Consider the following 21,469-nt stretch of genomic DNA (forward strand, 5'->3'; position numbering starts at 1 on the left):
TTTTAGTCTGGTGTTTTACTGACGTGCGCGACACCCCAACCACGAGATAAAATAGATAGATTCCCCCAACTGAAATCACATTCCTGCTNTTCCTGCTTTAGACATCATGACGTCTATGTTTTACTCTTGTTCGAGCTGACGTGACACAGGTTATTCAACCACTGAGAGAAAACCCAAATGGTTGCACACCCTTCAAAAATTCTCACGTGAAATAAAAATATCTTTACATTTTTATCAAGACCGTTTCTCTAAATAAACTAAAAACGGTTTGGTGGAGACTGCCAAATTTGCTTTTGGAGTCGAATGTACGCACGCTGTTTTTTACCCGACATATAACAAGCAGAAAGTCACTTGGTTCATCTCTTGCATTCACAGTATTAGTTCTTTTGATGGTACGAAGTTTCATTGCTCATGCTCTCCTCTGGAGAATAACAAGAATCAATGTTTACGGGTATGAAAATGCGCTTTTTCGGCTAAATCTGGCGAAATACCCACATTTTTGCTTTACCTTTGGTGGCTGATTTTTCTGCTTAGTTTCAAAGAGTCTCAGGACGCTAAAATAACTTCTTCAATTTAAATATAGCCTTTAATCCACCAAGTTGACCATAAATTAAATAAAAGTAGAATTTAAATTAAATAATTTGTCCAGGGAAAAATGAGTATCTGCGCACGTGCTTTTGGAGGCCATCTGGATAAGAGTCAGATGCGTATTTCTGAACAGCGTCGTGAATAAGTAGCCAAATGAGTCCTTGAATGCAGCGGCAGTACATAACTACAGACTTCTCTTGTGTAGCAAAGATTTTGCCAAAGGGCTTCACTGAATTATACATAAAAATCGTCCTAACCTGCCGTAGTAATAATTGGCCCTTTGATGTAATTGCATGTGAATTAAATATAGAAATGTACACAATGTCTACTTAATTCGGGGCTTTAAGTAGTCAAATCAGATAATCTCTTATAGTAGAAAGGAAGAACAATAAGAACGCCTCGTTTTGTATACGTTTTTACACTAGAGCTCCTAATTTTGGTCTATTTTCTAGACAGACATTGTGACTACTGCTGTTTTATTCGCGAAAGAGCATCTTGACAAGCTGGTTTGACATACTTCGGATACTTATAGGAGGTAATCTTAAATGAGAGAAAAACCAAACAACGGAATAATCTTATTGTAAAATTTTTTATTCTGGAGAAGGCAAGCTGAGCGTCACATCTACTGCATTAACTTGCCCGGTTGTTGGCTGTATCAGAAGGATATATAATATCCGTTCAACAGCGGCAATAAACCTAAATGTACAATACTCGGTAGAAAGAATAAGATCGCTGAGAACACTGCTACAAGTTAACAGATTTCACGTTGGGCAGAATCTGCTTTTTACGGTTTCGTGAACCGGAACTCAAGTAGGACAGTTCTTGATATATTTTTTGACAAGATGTGATACGCTACAGTTATTTCACTCCATTTTACACATTTGCGGAGTAGAGGAAAAGCTACACGTTTCCAGCTAAATTTTCACAGTTGTTTGTTGCGGTTGACAATGACTATTTTAGAAAAGGTGAGTACCAATAACTGGAAAGTAGTCTGGTTTGAACTGGCGAAACGTGTACAGTGAAAATAATTGGTATTTGTAGATTTCAGTCTTTTACAGTAGGAAAGCCAAAAGTTCATGTTCAGTGGGCGTGGGTACGGTTTCATTCCCCTTTTCAATACAATTAACCCTTGTGACAGTGGTAGGACCCTTCAACAGGCGTGAACAATTATTTGATCTGCTTTGTAAGCCAATGGCATCCATGCATCCCATCGAAAATAGTCGGAGAATCTGTACATTTTCTAGACTTAGCTATGCTTTTGACGTTTTCCGACTTGTTGGAATATTGGTGAGCCGCGTGACAACTGGCACAACCAAACATCAAAGACTTCAAGATAGCAACAGTCCTAACTCAAGAATTGACCAGACAGGGGATAAGCTTGTGAAGGAGAATCCAGCAGATCAATTTTATTGCTGGTAACATTGTTTCATTGCTCAGTCGCAGCCTGTTACGGTTAATTTGGTTAAATTTAGATGCAGGAATTCCTAGAAAATTGATTAAATTTCCGGCGCACGATGTCTGTATCGGAAAACAATGAGAGTGTGATCATCAGTGGCAAGCAATCGACCGGAGGACATATGGCTAAGGTTTGTTAGTAGCAACTGAAAACTGGAGCTAATATATGGAATTTCTTGATAAGAAACGGATATTACATGTTTGCATTTGCATCCCTAGGCTTTCAAGTGGGATGGGATAACTGGCGGTAAGGAGTTTTTGGACTTCTCTTCAGTTGTACGGGTTGGTTTTAGACTGAAGATTAAAGTGATTGGTTGGATATAATCGCAATTCTGAGATAAAAGCTATTATTCGTAGAATAGGTCAAAACCTAATTAGTTGTCTATGGTTATTCAAAGGCATTTTAAAGCAGTATTCAGTTTTAAAAATGATCCGTGAAGTTTGAGAACTAGCAGAAATCACGGTTGTACCAAAGCGTGTGTACAAAATGAGTAGTGTCACTAACGCTGATTATTTGATATTTATCTGTTTTAAAAAAGATAGTAACATCTCGATGAAGACAAAGCCATGATGGCTAATTCGCTCAGCGTACCAGCAACACGGCAATTTAGAGAACTGTTAAATCTGCCCTGTTTACGAGGAGCTTATGATCTGTTCCGCTAATTTCTATTGTACATCTATTAACACCTGCGTTGCTTATCGAAATATACAATTAAGTCGGAGAGTGGTGCCTACTAGGTCATTACCTACCACTGACTGATTATGCATACCAGTGTTTGGAGAGAGAAAAGAGATAGAGCGTGCAAATTGCTTTTGTTGATAACGGAAAAGAGCATTCGCATGCTCTTCATGTCATAAACATTTTCACTTCTTTCTTATCGTGAGTAGTTTTTAACTAGTACAGAGAGATCGATCGCATAGATATATGTTGCAATTAGATGAACTGACGATCAGAAACCTATCACGATATAAGCCAATGACGTAGTTAGTTAATGCGTGGGTTCTGCCGCGATATGTAATAAGTCAGTGGATACATGGGCATGCTTCAGGCCAGATCGATTCACCTCTAGACAAACGGTGTCCTAACTCCTGGTCGTGCTGTTTTCCCAACTGCAGCAGCCTTTTACTAACTACTTGGGGTTTCCTTCCCAATTTTTCCATTTGCCTTTAGGGTTGAGTTAAATATTTTTTACAGCCTACGCTATTCATCTTTATATTTTCTCAGTGAAATTAACATAAACAAGAACCATCAGATGGGCCTAAGGAATGGAAGTTCATAAGGATTGTAGTAAGACGTAGTGGTTGCGTGTGTACCTTGTTTAGTTTTCATTAGTAAGTCTCCGGAAAAGTTGCTGTTCTGCCTTGCTCTTCTATCCTTTTAAGGTGATGTAACAACCAGAAGTTCAAGAACAAGTCTACATTAGTGGTAGTGGGGCGATCTACCTTGAAAACCATCTGTTTGAGGGATTAGTTTTACTCGCGATTGTGGCGTTCAAGATTCCAAACATTCAAGATTCCAAACTCACTTTTCGCTGTTTTGGATTGACAGGTTAGATGTAAACATCACGGACACATTAGGTTGTTGAGTTCTTCAACCGAATGTGCTGCATCAAGCGAGATTCTAACCAGTGAGCGCAACATTCAAGATTCCAAACTTTGTATGAAAAAGTCGATAGAAACAATGGACAGCCCACTATCGGTTGTACTCATCAGGTAAGTTCAGCCTCTATTGCTTCGTCATAAATGAATGTGAAACTGTTTGCATGTTGTGATGAATACTCATTTGCAAACAAAGCGGTTGGCAACGGCAGAATTGACAGTTTTTTGTTCAGCTGTTCCACTGATGGATTTGCTGCACATATGCTTCACTCGGGGCAATGTTTAAGATATCGAATTATTTCTCCCCAAGTGATGCTGGCCAACATTGATAGCATCTCAAATAAATAATTGCAAATAAACTCTGAAATTGGGAAAATCAATTATGTCACCAAAGACAGGTTTTCTTGATTTGTTGAAACTGACGGACTGTCTGTACTGCATTCCTATCGATTTAATACTGTCATTGTTTAAATAAAAAGTTTTATTGAAGTAATCTAGAATATGCGTGATGTAAGCCTTTTACTCACATGATATCAACGCTTGCTGATGAATTTAACTTTGCGTTCAGCATCAGACGTACATTCCAGCCATTTTCGCGAAGTTTTTAACTCAGTTTTTGGACACATGAGATACTATGTTACCCTGATTTTTGAATTGAAAGCAAACAACCTATGGAATGAACAACATATTCTCCAGAAATTTCAGATTTAAGCGTAGTGTAGGAGTATTTTGTAATTTTCTGGCCAGCGGTTTAAAACTGGTCTGTCCCCACCCGGGTGTACAGCGAAGCGATCCGCTCTCAATTGGACGCGATACAGCACCACTCATCTTTTAATCACATCACTTGCTTGGCTCCTCGTCTAACGAAGCCTAAGATGAAAGTTCCACTCATAAAATTACTCTTCTTCTGAGCCACTGATTGAATGATGATGATGTGTGGAGATTTGGCTTTATCCTTCTGGTCAGCTGATGCTGAGAATCTCCAATACTAAATCATGAACAACGTGGATGTAATTCGATCAGCATGAAGCTGATGAACTGTGCTTCTCGGCTTTTTGGCATAGATTACTTTCTTGAACGGGCAAAGCTTCGACTGTAGGTTTGCAATTTATTGTGATTACCCCCACTGTTTAATAGGGCAACATGAATTCTGATGATGTCTAAAGGAATATACTATTCGAAGCAAGTGTGATTTTTCAGATAAGGTGTTTAGGCTGTCAGCAATTTTTAGTTTTGAGGCACTTCATGAACCAAAGTTTCAGAATGTCTAGAAGAGCTCTCCAGTTGCAGCTTGAACATTTTGTAGCCAGATTGCGATGCAGCCTACTAATTGCTTGGCTCAATCTGAAGCAGTGGTTTTGGACTTGTGTTGAATAACATGCATCAGTTTGCTGTTTTGGCTGAAATCTCTGTTTTACCCCTTACCGACCGTCAATCCTGCTTTTGGCCCAGAGCAAAAATGTTGGTTTTACCACCACAAATGATTCGTGGTTGTCTGCTGACCGTAAGTGATATATACGGGTAAATGGTACTTCACAACTGAGGCCCATAAGCATAACCCAGATGACCTTTTTGTAGTTGGGGTGCCTAAGTATTTAAGACCAAATCTGTCTTTTCAACGCCTTGCTCTTGGGTTTAGTTTCAGATATAACCGAGTGTTTTTGACATACACGTAAGGTTTTTCAAGTTGAGGTGACGCATCACATTTCACTAGGAGTGACGTTGAAACACTTTCCCTCCACATGTCCCTAAATTACTTTTGACAAATCATACTTATTTTGTTGGGTATTTACTCCTCAGTTTGACTCAAGATTGTTGCTGCTGCTTTAAACGACAGCCAAAGTTGTCAAGCTTCCCTGGTACAGGAACCGTCGGGCCGCTAAAGGCTTTGCGTCTTATCCGCTACCCAACCTGGGGACTTTGAGTGCCACAGTCTGTTAATGTTTATGGTTGACTTTTTTGGGCTGTGTAGACTAAACAAGAGTAGAGTCTCGGCAACCTCAAAAAATGATAATAACTTTGGTGTAGTATGTGAAGTGAAATTGGTGGTATTAGTCTCTTCAGAGTCGGGAGCATCTTGCTTAGCGGTTTCAAGCTACTGCATGACAAAATACTGGTGTAACGGTGAATATTATTGATGGAGACATGCAAGTAGTATTTTTTTTCTTGTAAGTCCTCTTCGCGAGTCTTGAAAAGTGAGATCTATTACTGAATTTGTTGAGCCGTTTTTTATTGTGCTTGAGCAACACTCAGTGGATATCCAGGAAAGTCAAGGATGACGCGTTCAAGGAGAAGATGAGAATTCACATTTTGTAATTAAGATGCATAGAAGAGTTTTGCCTCCTTGTGCGATAGTCTGTAACTGTTCACTTGGAGTTTTCTAATAAATAACTCCTCAGTGGAGGCATTCTTCCTTTCACTTTTGGGGGACCGGCCCTTACGTAAAGTGAAAAAAATATACCACAGGTTGGCGTTGGGCCTACTGAAAACTGTTTTCATTTATCCGGCACCTATATACCAGACAGTGTTATGCAAAACATCTGCGCAGTTTAAGGTGATCGCTTTGGTGCTTAGTTGTTTTGGATGCATGTGCTCCAACGTGGTTTGTTGGACTGTCAAACAGAGATAAGTTTTCACGAGAGAGCGGATTTTTCACTTGCGTACAAATGCTCAAAATTATTTACTCAGTTGATATGTTGTGTGTTGTTGAAGACAATTGCAAGCGAGAGCAACGATCTATTATTACCAATTTAGCCAGACGAATGAAATTAAATTTCTGACTTCCTTGGCTAACGTGACGAGATTTATCACATCTTGAGTCAACCAGGAGACAGTTAGCAAACGGTGATTTTATGCTTTTATTTACCATTTGAAAAACTATGACAACTTCTCGCAGAAACATGGTACTCAATTGGTTACTGAAAAGTCTGGCGTCTCATGATTGGTTGTGGAATATCATAAACAAGGTATCCAACCACGATTCATCTAAACCTTGTACTTATTTAACAATTGAGCATATTCCACCAGTTTCTCGCACTTTGGTGTCCAAGTGGAATATAAAGCTGGCGTAAAATTGGCAATACCGCTTGTCTGATGAGTCCAAAGACGAAAGAAACTAGTCATGGGTTGTTGAAGGAGAGTATGTGACCTTAAGAATGGTGTGTCATGTCAAGAAACTGTACACAGAGGCATCCTAATTATACTGCAAACTAGGACATGGGACGGATTTCCTTCAGCACATTTAATTGTAAAATAGCATAAACAGTGGTTTCCGCTGTGGATTCTTGAGTTTCCGGTTAAATCCAAGATAGTTTGCGAATCGGTATGGTTCTCCAGATGTAATTATTCCATGATACTTATTACGCAAATTTCTTTGGTCATAAGCAGTAAATATATATTTGGAAACATGTGGTCATCCAAGTCGGGCTTTTCTGAAAATGAGGACTTACTGCATTATGTAAATGAGTGGGCGGAATTTTGCAACATCTCCGTGAAGGAGAACATGGGGCCCACTAAACACGTAAGACTCTTTTCTTGAACAAACGTGTGGAGTTTATTGTCAAAGCGTTTTGCATGACCCCCAGTGTGCTATGGCCATTCAAACTGCAATTTCTTCGGGTTTGCTTATTACAAGTGAGCTAAAAACTGTTAATGCTAGCGGCATTTATCACTCTTGCGATGCATGTTATATACGTCTGAAGGAGCCACTCCACGGATCACAAACCATTAAGTTCCTTATGATATCCCAGTTTGTGTTTTATCGGTAGTTGTGCAAACCAGCCAACTTTGAACCTTAAACAGTAGATATATCCAAAAGTACTCTTTACATTGGTGATGTCCAGGTAAGACCCAAAAATGTGCCCAGGAAAGTACATTCTGTTTGAACAGCAGCTGTCCGAAGCTTCTGAAGATGAAGCTTCAGAGAGGAAACTCAAGTCACTCATAGTGGAGACGCATTAAATTGGAGATTTCAGAGAACTAGATTAATTTATTGTTCCTGAATTTCTACTGCTGTAATCAAGTTCCTTTGAAATTTAAGCGGATTTGACTACCGCAACCTTCTGTCTCTATGTTGCAATTCACTCATTTCACTGGCTTCCTACTCGAAAGCGTATCACGGGTGTCTACACGACGACCTAAATAAATTACTTTTGACAGTTTGGGTGCATTGGCACTAGCCACGCAGTGATGACATGTTGCGAGTTGTGTCGAAAATTTCGCAAATACAAAGGTCACTCTCGGAGAACTTATCAGAATTCAACTGATCAACAAATATCATATGCATTGAAGCTGCCGGTGGTACCGACAACTTCTGACAATGTACACATCAAACAACTTATCGCTTGGAGATAGTCGCCTTTCGTCCAATCAGCGCACAACAGTACAGCCACATTTTCCTCGCAAATATTCTCGAAAATGCATGGCTCTCCGTAGGATAACCTATCTGTCAGACGTACTTTCTGCTTAAACTCGTCAGGTTACTGTGTGACAAAACCAATTTGGCGACCTCACCCTTTCAAGTATTTCGTGTTTGTGACGAACGGGCCATGTACATTCAACAAACCGTCGACCATCGCTTGTTTTTACTCAACTACTTGCGGAATTCACAGTTCACTTTTAACACAACACTCAGTGAATCAGCTGCTAACTGGACATGACGTCCTTCATTTTATTCTTGACAAAGAAGCGATGAAAATTACAACATCGCACAAACAACAAGTGTGTGATTGCAATAATATCTCAGCTATTGAACAACAGACCCAATGTTTATATAGCAAGTGTTATGCGTTTCTTCAAATGTCCATGGGGTAGGCACGTTCTGTAAATATTTGGCAATCAGCTAGCTACGGCCATTGACAAGAACATTGTTGAAATATAAAACATTCCAGGGATCGGAAAGTTTGTTCGCCTTAGGCAGGGAGTGGCTCCTATGCTTTTGGTTCATAGAAAGTTGCCGAATGAGCACCCTTTAAACATCAAAAAGTGCAAAAATTTTGTTTTCACAGAAAGTAACTCCATTTAGCTTACTTTTACAGTGGTTCAATCACGCTAGTTGAGGACGAAAAATGAGCTGGTGTGTTAGCAACCCAATATCTTTTAGATGTCTTCGTGAAAACAACGCTGAATGCATGACTACGTGCGCCCCACACAGTCGTTTCCAGCGTAAACTATGGTGAAGCCTGAATAGGTATTCCACAGTTTTCATCGCGCGGCTGAACCAAGCTGACACTCAGCAGTCTACTTCAAGAATATAATCATACAAGCTATTATTCGCGGAAAATGAGAAGTAGTTGGATTGTGTTACACACAATTTTGATAGAATGAGGTGATGGGAGCATACGGAGAAAGCTTTAACCCTACACAAAATGTCGAAAGATATCGGTCATTCAGAACTTGCGAAGTTGGGTAGGCATCCTCAAATAAGCTCTACTGAGCTGAAAATCGTTGGGTCGAACAACTCGCTCATCAGTTAGCCAGGGGAGAAATTGCGGTTTGATCATCTCGGTGTTTCTCGGTAGATTTTCCGGTAAAGATTGGAAACTACTTAATAGAAGCCTAGAATTATCCCTATAAAAATCCCAAGATGAGCGTATTTCCATTTAAGATGTCCTGAGAGATACGCACTTATCGGGCAGTCTTTTGGACATCTTAACCTGAAGTCAGATCTCAATCAAATGTCTTTCGTTGGGTCCGGGTTTTCCTTTGAATAATATCAAGACCTCCGTCGAAGCAGTCCTTGGAAAATACCATGATGTTCTAAAGTTTTCGCCTTATTTTTTGTACTTCTAACCGGGGATCAAGAACGAGATATTGTTTATGGCCCTCTGAGTTTTATTTTTATGCTAAGTAGTATCGGGTGTGTTAGTGCGATGATGTGATCTATATCCACCCAGCGTGTTATTGTTCAAGAGTCATAATTCACAAACTCACCGTTGATTGCTTTCTCCAGTTTTTGTTGTGCACAACGTGATTCCTCGTTTTCGCTGTTTCGGTTTTGCGCCTGTGCCATCATTCTTGTCTTCTTCTTATCAGGGTTCACGGGAACAAACACTTACCTTACCGTATTTCACGACGTTCTGAATCACTTCTTAGTGACTTAGCATGTGACTTCACACCATTTTCACCCGGGTGCACTTTGGACACTTATTTTATGCCATGCTTCCAGATGTGGAAAGGATGCTTCCACCTAAGCCTTAAGATTGCTCATCAGAAAGTCCAAGAGTCCCGTTTTAGTGCTATGGTCCCAAAGGGTAAGCTGCATGAAATCACATGAAGACGCACGGACGGTCGACACGACTGAGAGCTTCACCAAATGTCACACCGAAGTCTTGCCTGAGTAAGATGTGACACATTATGCGACAGTCTAACTGGTGTGAAACGGTGAAGGCTTGCGACATAAATGTAGTGGTTTTATTTTTGGTAAAATTAGACGCCAGAGACAACTGGGGCCTGGGGAGCTCGTTCAAAAGCTTATCGTGCGTTTGTTAGTCAACCTCTGAGGGATAACGAGGTACTAAGCTGACAGATGATAGAGTTCTGTGCTTACTTTACAACCCGGACTGATCACAAGTGTCGAAACGCGGAGATTTCCACCACTGTACATTCACGCTGTGTCAGTTGCTGGGCCAGTGATCAGACTTTGAAAATCCTCGTCCAAGTGAGTTTTGAAGCAAAATAGGTAGTCAGGGGAGAGTTCACTGTTATCGACTGTAAAGTAGAACCTAACGGAAATGTTTGGCAACGTTTCGGGTTTCAAGCATACCTATTGGCTATGTAAACATGGCAGGCAACAGCGTTCTTATCGGGGCTGGCTAATACCAACTGAGAGTGAAGGAGCTTCGTAACTCAACTCCTGAAATGTGAAGTTCACACTGCTAAGATTCCACCCAAATTAAGATCATAATACCATTGGGCCGAGTTACCAACTTCAAGAAAATTAACTAAGAGAAAGAATGACATCAAATATTGAACCATTATTTTTGTGTATCTGAAAAGTTCGTTCTACGAATCAAGTTAGCCACTTTGAAAATCATGTGACAAGAGTTTTGTTTAAATTCTATGCAGCAATCTATGTATGAGCTTACGATAGGATTAGTCCGTTGGAGCAGAAACTTCACTTAATATTACAGCGAGACAGGCAAAAATTCAATTTTGTCTGATCTGATTGATTCGCATTTCGAACTTTGGACTATTGCCAAACACACTTTTGCAGTTAAATTGTCAAAAGTGTAGAATGCAGATGGTTCTCTGTTTGATTCCACACTATTATTGGTAGAAATATTTCCGTCAGTTTCCGAGGAGACAAATTGAAAGTGATCTGCACGCAAGGGGCAGGATCTGAACTTCTGATGATGTGGAACTTGACAAAAAATTCTAGTCAGCACCAGAAAATAAAACGGAGTTTTTGATAAATTTTCTGAGCTTGCCGTCGACATATTACGTGGTTGCAAGCACTAAAAAAATCGAAGGATCGATGGACTAGTATCGCATAGGTGACCAAATCGAAGCAGGATCGAGTTTTACATCCTGATTGACTACACCAGTATCTAAGGTTTAATGAGTTTATTAATTCAACTGATAACAAAAATCCTATTCCGGATACCTTCACACGTTAAAGCAACTTTGATCCGGAAAGCAGAAAAGAACTCTAAGACGGGTTCCTTCTTGTTAGGTATGATGTCTGTTTTGAACCCCGAGACAGATTCGATCTCGTGACCTTTCGGATTGGGATTGGAAATTCTACCAATAGACGCCCAATAACGCTGAAAAACTAACAAAGAGTTGACGCCAGAGAATTCCTACTTAGAAACCACGGGTTGCCAACATAATTAGTCAGTGTGTTCTGGCTGAATGGAATGTTCAATCCTGATTGGGTACCGTATCCATGGTAATTGGCTTTAGTTATATACATACAGCATTGAATGAGGTAGTTTTGGTGAACTTCACCGAAACAAGAAGTTTATTCCTTGTATGGAGTGTTATGTGGAGTTAGACCTAACTTTGAAAATACTGTCCATTTTGGGTCATCAGATGCACAGGACCGATAGGAAACTAAAAGCTATGGTCTGCCGGAAGTCAGCAGTTACCATATCCAGTTGATCCATGCACGTGACAAGCGCGATTGCGGCTCCTATAATTGACATGGATCACCGCGTCAAACCCACCGAGTTGCTCAACGTGATTTATCAGGTCCGAACAATCGCTCTAATGTCATGCGTCAAAACGCTTTCACAAGAGCTGATGTGATCACTATTAAATTACGTCGACCCTTCTTTTATATTCCGAAACATCACGTGATCGCTCTGATACTGCCTTGGCCAACTAGTTTTTCTGGATCATTTGGAAATATCAAATACCGCACGCCGAACTTTTGAAATGCTGAATAATTCAACTTTTTACTTGGGGATATATTGGTAGTTCAGCTTGTTCGCTGAGCTGACCAAAGTGTTTGCAAACCTTTCATCATATGTCGAGGTGAAATCATTAGTGTGTTGTGGGTGGGTGCATTAGATACGTACTGTCATTGATAAACCTTTGACTGGCACCTACAGTTCTTTCGTTTATTTGGTGAACTGCTTATATTTTTCTTACCCTTAAGAATTCCGGTTTATCATTCTGGGACATTTCGCTCTACGCATACATAAGTGCAGTCGTTTCATTTGCTTCTTAGGGACAGTCTTCGGTTCCGTCCATCGAATGGCAACCCTCTAACTACAGCAACTATGAATTTTTCCTATAGGTAATGCATTTCTCGCGTTGGCTGTGTTTACGGCCCCACCAAACATGTCCCGGTTTAGATGGAATGGCACCTGTCCTGGTACATTGTCTACTGAAGCCGGGCGTGTCCTTCTAACTTACGCCCATGTATACCAACCAGATTATTACTACCAAGAATTTCGTCGGTACTTCACTCCGCAATTTGCCTGCATGATCCCCTCACTCGGCTGAAAAATGACGCAGGTTTACGGGAGAATTTTGCGTAGACTTAAAAACCCAGCCAGTAACAGATGACTTCCGGCCGACCATATTAATTCTAGTCAGTTCACATCTGAACCGGAATACATCTCGTTCGCCATCTAGTTTTGGTGATTCCACTTCGCCTCGTGTAATATTTAGCTATTAATTTTATTAAACAGGACGCCAAAACTAGCCACATTAATTAAAAGTTGTAGTACTGCGTGACCAACTACATAGGAAACTGACAATACGCTTGATATTCCCATACCGTTTGCGTTGAGAAAAAATCGGAACATGTATTTCAAAGAAGGTTTCCAACATAACCACCAACGGAGGTGTGATACTGTTTGGGCTGGAAAAATCCTGAACAAGTACTCAACATAAAATTTCCGGAATAGATGCACCTGCTTGCTTGTTGGATAAAAAAGTACGCAATACTTTGCAATAAGGTTGTTGGACTACATTTGAAAGCGATGGGCGATTCGGTCGCTCCAAATGGTTTGAAAGATCGATTGCGTCCTGAGATGATCTCGTTTCTTGCTTTCCGCCTCGTTTCGGTAGTGAAAGGAAGACGGTTGTAGAGGAAATTGGGAACGGCAAACTTATAAAACCTACTGCTACTCACAAAAAATACAAAGACTTCGTTAAATATTGGTATGCAAATGAAAACTGCTAGCACTGTTCTACTCAGACCTGACTGAGTATCTCTCAATTGTTGCAATACCTTCAGGGCCTTCCTAGACTTTACACGCAGTTGGCTTGCCCAGATAAAAAATGTCCCATAGAAGCGTGACGATACATATTATATGCAACATCGATTTTCACAAATTGGGTTACCATAAGACTTTTGTTTTTGCCATCTATCTACATATTTAGCTGTTAGTAACGTTTTTTGTTGAGTTTATTCGGTCTTATGGCGACGTGCTGATCAGCAAGCTGGATTGGGTTGAGTTGATTCAAACAACTTTTCTTATGTAAACCCTAATATGTATTCTTTTGAAATGATGAGATATTCGACAGACGTGGTAGGGGATTATCAGCCGATTATCTCGATATAAACGATTATGATTCCAAATCGTGTTTGTAGTGTGGCCCTAATACTTTGGTGACCGTGGTAGGCAACCACATAAGTTTGCATCGTTCTCGGATGACATGGATGATGTTAACGGGGAAACAGAATTGTGGGCGCGAAATCCCAGGGATTTGCCTGAAGAGTGCGTCCTACAAAAATAGTTTAATTTTTCCCCTTGGGACTTAAACCCACAAAAAAGGTAATCTCACGACTCGACTCTTAAACATTCACAAAATCATGAAACTATTTATGTTCAGTCATGAATGCCCATGGATTCATTGGGCATGCTATATATTAAGCAATGGGAAAAAATAAATGCAAAGGTTTTGAGTCCAAAAGTCCTCCTGTAGCTGGTCAGGTGACCGGTACATATTGTCCTGCGGTTATTAACTCACTGAAAATTTCAGTTCTTCGGGGTTATGTGCCTTGGCACATACGTGTGCATTTAGATGTAGAGTCCCAGGTAGTGTTACATCTGACAGCCGACTTGTTCCACCCTAACCACCAGAACAGGTTTTTCTAATTAGATAGGATACACCCAATTTAACAGGTATCATCAATATACCCTCTCGTTGAGCTGTGCAAAGTGGGCTCTAATTCTGTATGCCGCGTTATCGACATTTGCTGTGCGAACAAAATTGGTGCATCTGAATAATTCTATATACCTTTGGGGTATTCAAATGCGACACTGCTCACGGGTAAGGGCGATAAACTGACATAGCAAGAATCGCAGGTGTAACTGAATGGACAGATAACATACTGTTTACTCAATGTCTTCTCCTGCGTTGTACTAATTCACTCAAGAAAAATCTGAGTTGTGTCTAAAAGTGTTCCTATTTGCTCCGAGTTCACAATAAAGCATGTCCAGCTTTCGCAGCGCCTGAGTTTGTTAAGGAACTGATTTGAGTGAACTTTCTTGTCTGCTAACCAAAGTGTATAGTCTACATATTTGTAACGGTTTTCCAAGTCACCGATAAATATAAGCAGTATTCAGGTGTCGTCAGAGGTGCGTGCTCAAATAAGAGAGCTGGCTGGATTTTGATTAAGGTAACATGAGTCTGCTTATATAATATTTTTGAACGAAAAATAGGTCACACGTACGTTGCAAAAGACTTTGCGCAGTCACATAACATCTAAATCAAATACACCTGGAGTCAAGGTAACGTTATTCTCACTTTTTGAGAGAGCACATATCTTTTCCACGTAGTTTTATTTGTTCCAATCTGTATTGCCAACATTGATCTGACGGCCAAATAAAACGCTGTCCTCGTTCTCCTGAGTATCACATGATGTCTTGGGGTATCGTCTTGTTGAGAGGCTACGCACAGGACTGATATTAACGGCATTATAAACAACTTTAGATTCTTCAGGTTTATATCATACTTGGATAATAATCGTTCAATTTTATTCGACGGGTTTGCAAACTCAACTTTTAGGCCTAAATGACTTCCGAAAAAAAAATCGAATCCGTGGATAGTTTGGGACACTCTAGAAGGCGCAGTTGTTGTCCACAGTTTCGACATGACTGGCTGGTCAAAATTCAACAGAGTCTTTAACACTATGTGTTGGGCCACACCGAATTTCCACAGGTATGGAGAGAGGCTCGGGAGACAGCCGAAGAGCGTGAAGTTATAAAAGCGTGCACCCATGTCCAGCAACAGCAGCCTAGATTAGTTTAGAATTGTTGCAGCAAAACGAATGAGTGTTTGGACGAAGGGTATACTAAAATAAAACTTGCCCAAAGTCCGTTAGATACATGGATGATACCGCCATCTGGCCCGTCGTAGAAATTACACTAGAGGTTTATTCATGGCATTGACAGATACCAACCACTAGTCGATCAACTGGTGACATGGCAGGCCAGATATTTAAGCGTGCCTGGGAAAAATATCGTTGGTAGCTTAGCCAGTGGCGGCAGTTCACTTGTTCGAGTACATTCCTAGGCGTGTTTTTATTGTGCTGTGTGAAGCCGAATCTTTTTCCAAGAACGAAATGTACATATCTGATTGCTATTAGGTGGTATCTTCATCGCATTTGGCCGTCACAAATGTTGCGTGTACCGGTTTTTCATATGCACTCAGTGAGTTCTGACTAAAGGTGATTACTTTGCAACAATTTAAATTCCTAAAGGCTTTCCTCTCAATGAAGCATTGTATATACTCAGAAAAAGAAAGCCAGCATTGTGTGGAATGTTTCCGTAGATGATATTTACTGTTAGAGGATTTACGGTTTATGATCGATGCAGAAACATTTTTGTTCCCCTAGTTTAACATGCTTTACGAAGTTACAAGACACTATCCCCATCAATATAAAGCACTTTGTAAACAAATTATTTTCAAATTGTCGGGGGTTATTTTTGAGAGTTTCCTTGAGGAACATCTGAAAGTTTTCTTATCTTCGTCACACAGGTTTATATCTGACTAAATTCCGGCCGAAGGAGCCTGAAGGGTTCCAGGAGCATAGTTTAATAGAAATTTATCAGTTCTCACTGACTGTCGACGGATTGTCAGAAACTAGTGCGGTAATGCCGTGCCAAAAACCGTAGGACGAGGTTCACCGATTGGTTATAGAGGATGTGAGCGTCCCCGCATTCGGAATCAGATAGCACGTTCAAAGGCGAGCCAGAGTGTTGTAATCTAGACATGTTATTGCTTCACTATGGCGTGTTACCTAATGCATGTTTACCGTTGTCACGGACAGTTTCCTCTACTGGACGTGAGTTGTAAAGCCAACCATAATATTACGGTCTTATCCGTTGATACAGACAGATGCACAAGAGATATGCGGATGAGAGAACTGGGTGGAACGCAACATATAATACGGAGCAGAATTAATCAAGGTCTATGACAAGTGTATGTGCAACGCACGGACAGACTGTTCTAGGTTATAGGTAATGAGGTGAGATAATTTTGATCTGCTTTAGTGGGGAACGTGACGGAAAATCACCTGGTCCTCATGTAAAGGGAATAGTCAATATTACTTGTTCTTGGCTATTTATTCGTATTCTAACTAAACTCAAAGTAAGGCTGAGGGTAGTGGCCGATGTGCGCTGGGCAAAAACAAGTAGATTGCTACGTACGAAGTGAAATTTAATGAAATATTGTTGGTGCGCTTTTTTTGTTGCGGACGCTTACACTTATTGCTTGTCATGAAGTTTGGATCTATGTTTTTTGCGTATTGATCCTTTAATTGACATTTCGTGTAATTATGACATCTCCACTGTTGTACTCCAGTTTGTTTGCGTAACAAATAGTTCCGTCACTAAGGCACTAAAAATGTTTGAACACATTTCTTGCCGAATTCACTAACACTTGAAAGGGATTGTGGATTTTTTCGTAAACTATAAACTGATATTTAAGGCATCAAAATAAATCTGTTATTGGATAATCTGCGGAGAGGGATGTGAAGGGCAATGGTTAGATATTTTGGAGACTCCAAAACTTTTTAACAATTAATCAAAGATAAACCTATCCCCAGCAATAAATAACCGTAACTTCTAACTCATATTTGGGTGTTATAAACGTTTTACCGCCACGGCAACGCTCTTCCCCTCACTGTTTCCACATTTTTGGGACCTAATGAAAAAATTACATTTTTTCTGGACAATTAGTCCACTAGCAACTGGCCACCTTAGACGCCCGGGGATTTGTAGAACAAATCCCGAGGGCAAAATCCATACACTTGCAGTTGAATTTGTGATATTATACGTTTGATGGCCTCTAGAGCATAATAAAGTAAACCAGTATATCAGAATCATTACGACAGTTGAATTGTAAATGCCTGTAAGAATTCAAAATTTTATATTGGTCAGTTTAGAAAAAAAAACTAAATTGGATGTCCTCAGTGACTATCCCGTGCGCGGTATTAGGCTTTCGCACTCCCACGCACATATCAAGAAAATATTTCCGATGGTATAAAATACGTATGTCATATATTTGTCTATCAAACAAGTCTACATAACTTCTAAAATCAACTTGTGAGAGTCAGGTCGAACAAATTTTGCAGAATATCAAATTCCGTTTCATGCTGAACACCAGGTAGGCTTCCTTGTAGTGTTTGTAGACTGTACCAACGGCCAAATTTCGGTTCACTGATGGATGAGGAAGCAGCAATAGAGTGAAGTGATTTCGAGGACAACTGACCTTTGGTCATCTCCATGTAAGACTCCCGAAGCAATTCCATCTGTCGATTGATCACCTTCTTAGCCTCGGCCAAAATGATCAGGTTTTGTCGCAAGTTTTGCACGCATTTCGCCACAGTGAGTGTCGGAATGTTTCGTCCAGTTTGTGCACAGAAGCTTTGTTCAAGTAGTCTGATATGTTGTTGTGAGGTCGAACACACTTTATCTACCTTCCTTTCAGATTCTATTGTTTCTACGTTTGACTGAGAAAAAACGGTATCATTTGGGTATGGGGTGGATGAGCTTCGCGATGATTCGTCTTCAGCTGCAGGTTGGGTGTTTAGAGATGCCGTGCTGGATGAAGATAATGATGCTACTGATGAAGGCGTCTCGACTGACTGAAATATATTAAAGATGGGAAACATTGCCGGTGGGACTGTAGGTTCATAGGATCCAAGGTCATTATAGGGTTGGTTGATATTCGCTAATATGGGAGTCCAAGGTGCAGTGAGATATGTAGGACGTGTCGTACTATACATGTGTGGGACTACCAGCCCCGGTGGAGGTGCTGGTGATGGAGGCGGTTCAGTGCTCAGTGGAATGTGACTGAAATTGGGGGAATCTGTTTCGTGCTTCATTCTTTGTTCGGTGAAACTAGAATCGGCACTCACGAAAATTCCGCTGTCAGTCAAAGAGTGGTGTACAGAAGCAGTGGAATGCTCGTGTTTGAGTATTAGGTTACAACCAGAGGGAGGTTGCAAATTATGATTCAAAGAACGTGGGTTCGTCTGATTAACGGAAACGAAATCATTTTCAGGTAATGGAATACTTTGTTTGAATGTTTTCTGGCAAGTCGGACATGTGGCTCTCCAACTGTTCAGCTGACGTTCACAGTCAAAATTATCCTCATCACGTAGCTTGTTTTTTAGTTTAACTTTTCTCTGGTTCAAGACATAACCAGTCCTTGCGTGTTTGTTCTCAAACCTGCAAGTCGAAAGTCCCCAACATTTCGGTTTTTGCATATGTGGACCGGAATAATCTATCCGGGGATTGATCTTTTTTTGCACTGCATGATTTAATCCTGTGTTTTGGAGTAAAAAGGATTCCTCAACAGTTATGGGTTTTGATCCATATAAAGCACCAGGTTCGACCACGCTTTTGGGAGTCCCACAACTTTTCTTACTTCGAGAAAATAGCTTACTTAAGAAAGACATACAAGAAACTTTTTCAAAATGGTGTTGCTGTTCGTTTGTGAGTTTGTTGTGACACAGTCCTCTCTCAGTGCAGCTTGAAACGTACTGAAGCGGGTTCATCTTACCAAGTGGCTGAAAGAAAAGGAAATTTTTGTGTAGAAGTAAAGGTTTAACAACACAAAAACAACAAATCTAAACGGCGGTCCTTTAGATTGGTTAAAACTGTGGTTGCCTTACCTTGTTTTTTAATGCCCGACTCAAAGTGTAATAATTTCTCGATCTTTTCTAAGGAGTCTAGTATCCGTCACCAAACCAAACAAAAGCTCAGTTGGTATATAAGTTGTTATCTGACTAACTTCTCTTTCCAAATTTCAGGTTGAAACTTCTCAAAATTTTTCCGTAGGTAATATAAAACCCAATATTTCTACGAATGTAAATGGTCTGCAACACCAGAGAGAGGGCAATGTTATCTTAGGTTTGAAGTTAAAACAACAGTTACCAAGCAACTGTCAGTGTATTTTTCCATTTTGAGCACCTTCGTATAAATCACATGACTATTGTAACACTGGACACTTTTCTAACGAGATCTCAGGGAATATACTACAAGGTGAGAAAGGCCTAGTTTGGCAATGGGGAATAAAATTTTGACCTCTCGCTGACTGTGTCTAACCATGTCATAAATCACATGACTATTGTAACACTGGGCACTTTTCTAACGAGATCTCAGGGAAATATACTACAGGTGAGAAAGGCCTAGTTTGGCAATGGGGAATAAAATTTTGACCTCTCGCTGACTGTGTCTAACCATGTCGTACGTAAATCTCTATCGAGAATGCTCTCTGACTGACTAAACCCGTCTAGTCAATGTGCGGCCCAAGAATCGCGCACTAGATACTCCAAAGGCAACCATAAAGCTTTGATAATCAGTCAAATGAAGGTGCTTTTTAAAAACGTCAGGAGAGTTTCAATCAAGCTCGTGTTTTGGGATACCAGAGTGTAGGCATTTTCGGATAATACAAAGTGCTAACACCCGCCTTAATGTCCGGTAATATACGCACCATCCTAAACTTTTGGCTACTATCTGGAAAAGCAAAGCACCTGTCTAATCTTTTGAACCAAATAGTCTTGGGTTATCAACCTGGCATTTCCAAATCCTGGCCCACCTAACCAGGCTCGTTTGTCATGTGACGTGATTCCCACAAAATCATTGAAGCTACAGCCATAGATCAACTACAATAGCATTCCGAATGAGTACCCCAGAGATAAGGAAGTTTGGTCCCGGTTCTCTCGCCCATTATTCCCTTCGCTGTTTGGAATGTAGCTACGTTGTGAAGCAGAATAAATGGAAACACTTAAGCGATATGACAACGACGTAAACATCAACGCGGATTTGAACGAACAGTGAATGTAAAAGGCTGATATGCTCTTTCTTGTTTCAGGGCGCGTGGTTTGAATACACAGGCTACTATGTGATGCCGATGGGAGTAGACTATTAGCCAAAAATTCAGTCAACGCAGGATATCTGTGAAAAATATCGAAAAGAATTTGGAACCTTCAATTCCAGCTGATCGGCATATCGCTAATACAGGCTTACGCGGCATCATGGCTAATATTACACGCACGTCTCCAAGACGAGCTCTCTACAGCTAAACTCGGGCTTCTTGTTACTTCTAATTTCAATATCTTGTAGCTTTAAATCCCTGAGATGCACTGAAACCACCTAAGTAGCTCAAAAATAAGGATTATATCACATCAAATGATGAAATTCGACTGAATATTAGGAGTAAATGATTTGGCTGTTTGGCGCAGTCTGTTACTTGAATTTTTGTGGCCTATATCAGAAATTAATTTGGCTTGAAGGGGTTTCGCTGACTGACTTCTACTAGTGACACGTGCTTTTTGGTGCAAAAAGAAGTTTATCAACCAGTCAACCGCAAACATTGCAGGCAAACATTTTGTCTTTGTTTGGAACGCAATTGCTTATTTGTCTGCAGCAACAGGAAATTTGCCAAAACTGCTGAGCAGCGAAATTTCTGTCTAATTTCTAACAGTTAGTAGATCTTTCCGTTCTTTGCACGCTTACTCTGTACGTAGAGAGGAAGTCCTTTCGACCGAGTCCCAGTTAGTTGAGCGGAGGTCACTTACATATGAGCGGTTTCATTTGACACAGCTAGAAATAATGAATATCCCTTTGATATTACATCTACTTAGAGAGATTGCCTTAAAACCCAAAACCGAGCATCAATTTGTACCTGAAAACGCTATAAATGTACATTTCACTTAAGCAATGTGTAACAATCTGCTGAAAATTATTACAAAATATGATACCTAAAACTGCTCAATCACCGAAGAGTTATAATGATTATTTGTACTCAGCTTACGACGTGGAGTGCAGCGCGCGACGCCACTGTTCTAAATACGTTTAAACAAATAAAATAATGTGACAAAGCAAAGCAAACTATATATTTCGTGACATTTTAGGGA

The 21,469-nt window shown here is 40.3% G+C and overlaps 1 protein-coding gene across 1 annotated transcript; it reads right to left on the reverse strand.

Moving 5' to 3' along the window:
* Positions 1 to 17,641: 17,641 nt before the first annotated feature.
* On the reverse strand, positions 17,642 to 18,814 carry T265_04277 (hypothetical protein; the record flags this gene model as incomplete). Its single annotated transcript, XM_009168976.1, has 1 exon — positions 17,642 to 18,814. The coding sequence occupies one exon, from the start codon at positions 18,812 to 18,814 to the stop codon at positions 17,642 to 17,644; it is 1,173 nt and encodes a 390-aa protein (XP_009167240.1).
* Positions 18,815 to 21,469: the final 2,655 nt, after the last annotated feature.

This window comes from Opisthorchis viverrini (assembly GCF_000715545.1).
Source record: "Opisthorchis viverrini unplaced genomic scaffold opera_v5_69, whole genome shotgun sequence".
NCBI classification, from domain to species: domain Eukaryota; kingdom Metazoa; phylum Platyhelminthes; class Trematoda; order Opisthorchiida; family Opisthorchiidae; genus Opisthorchis; species Opisthorchis viverrini.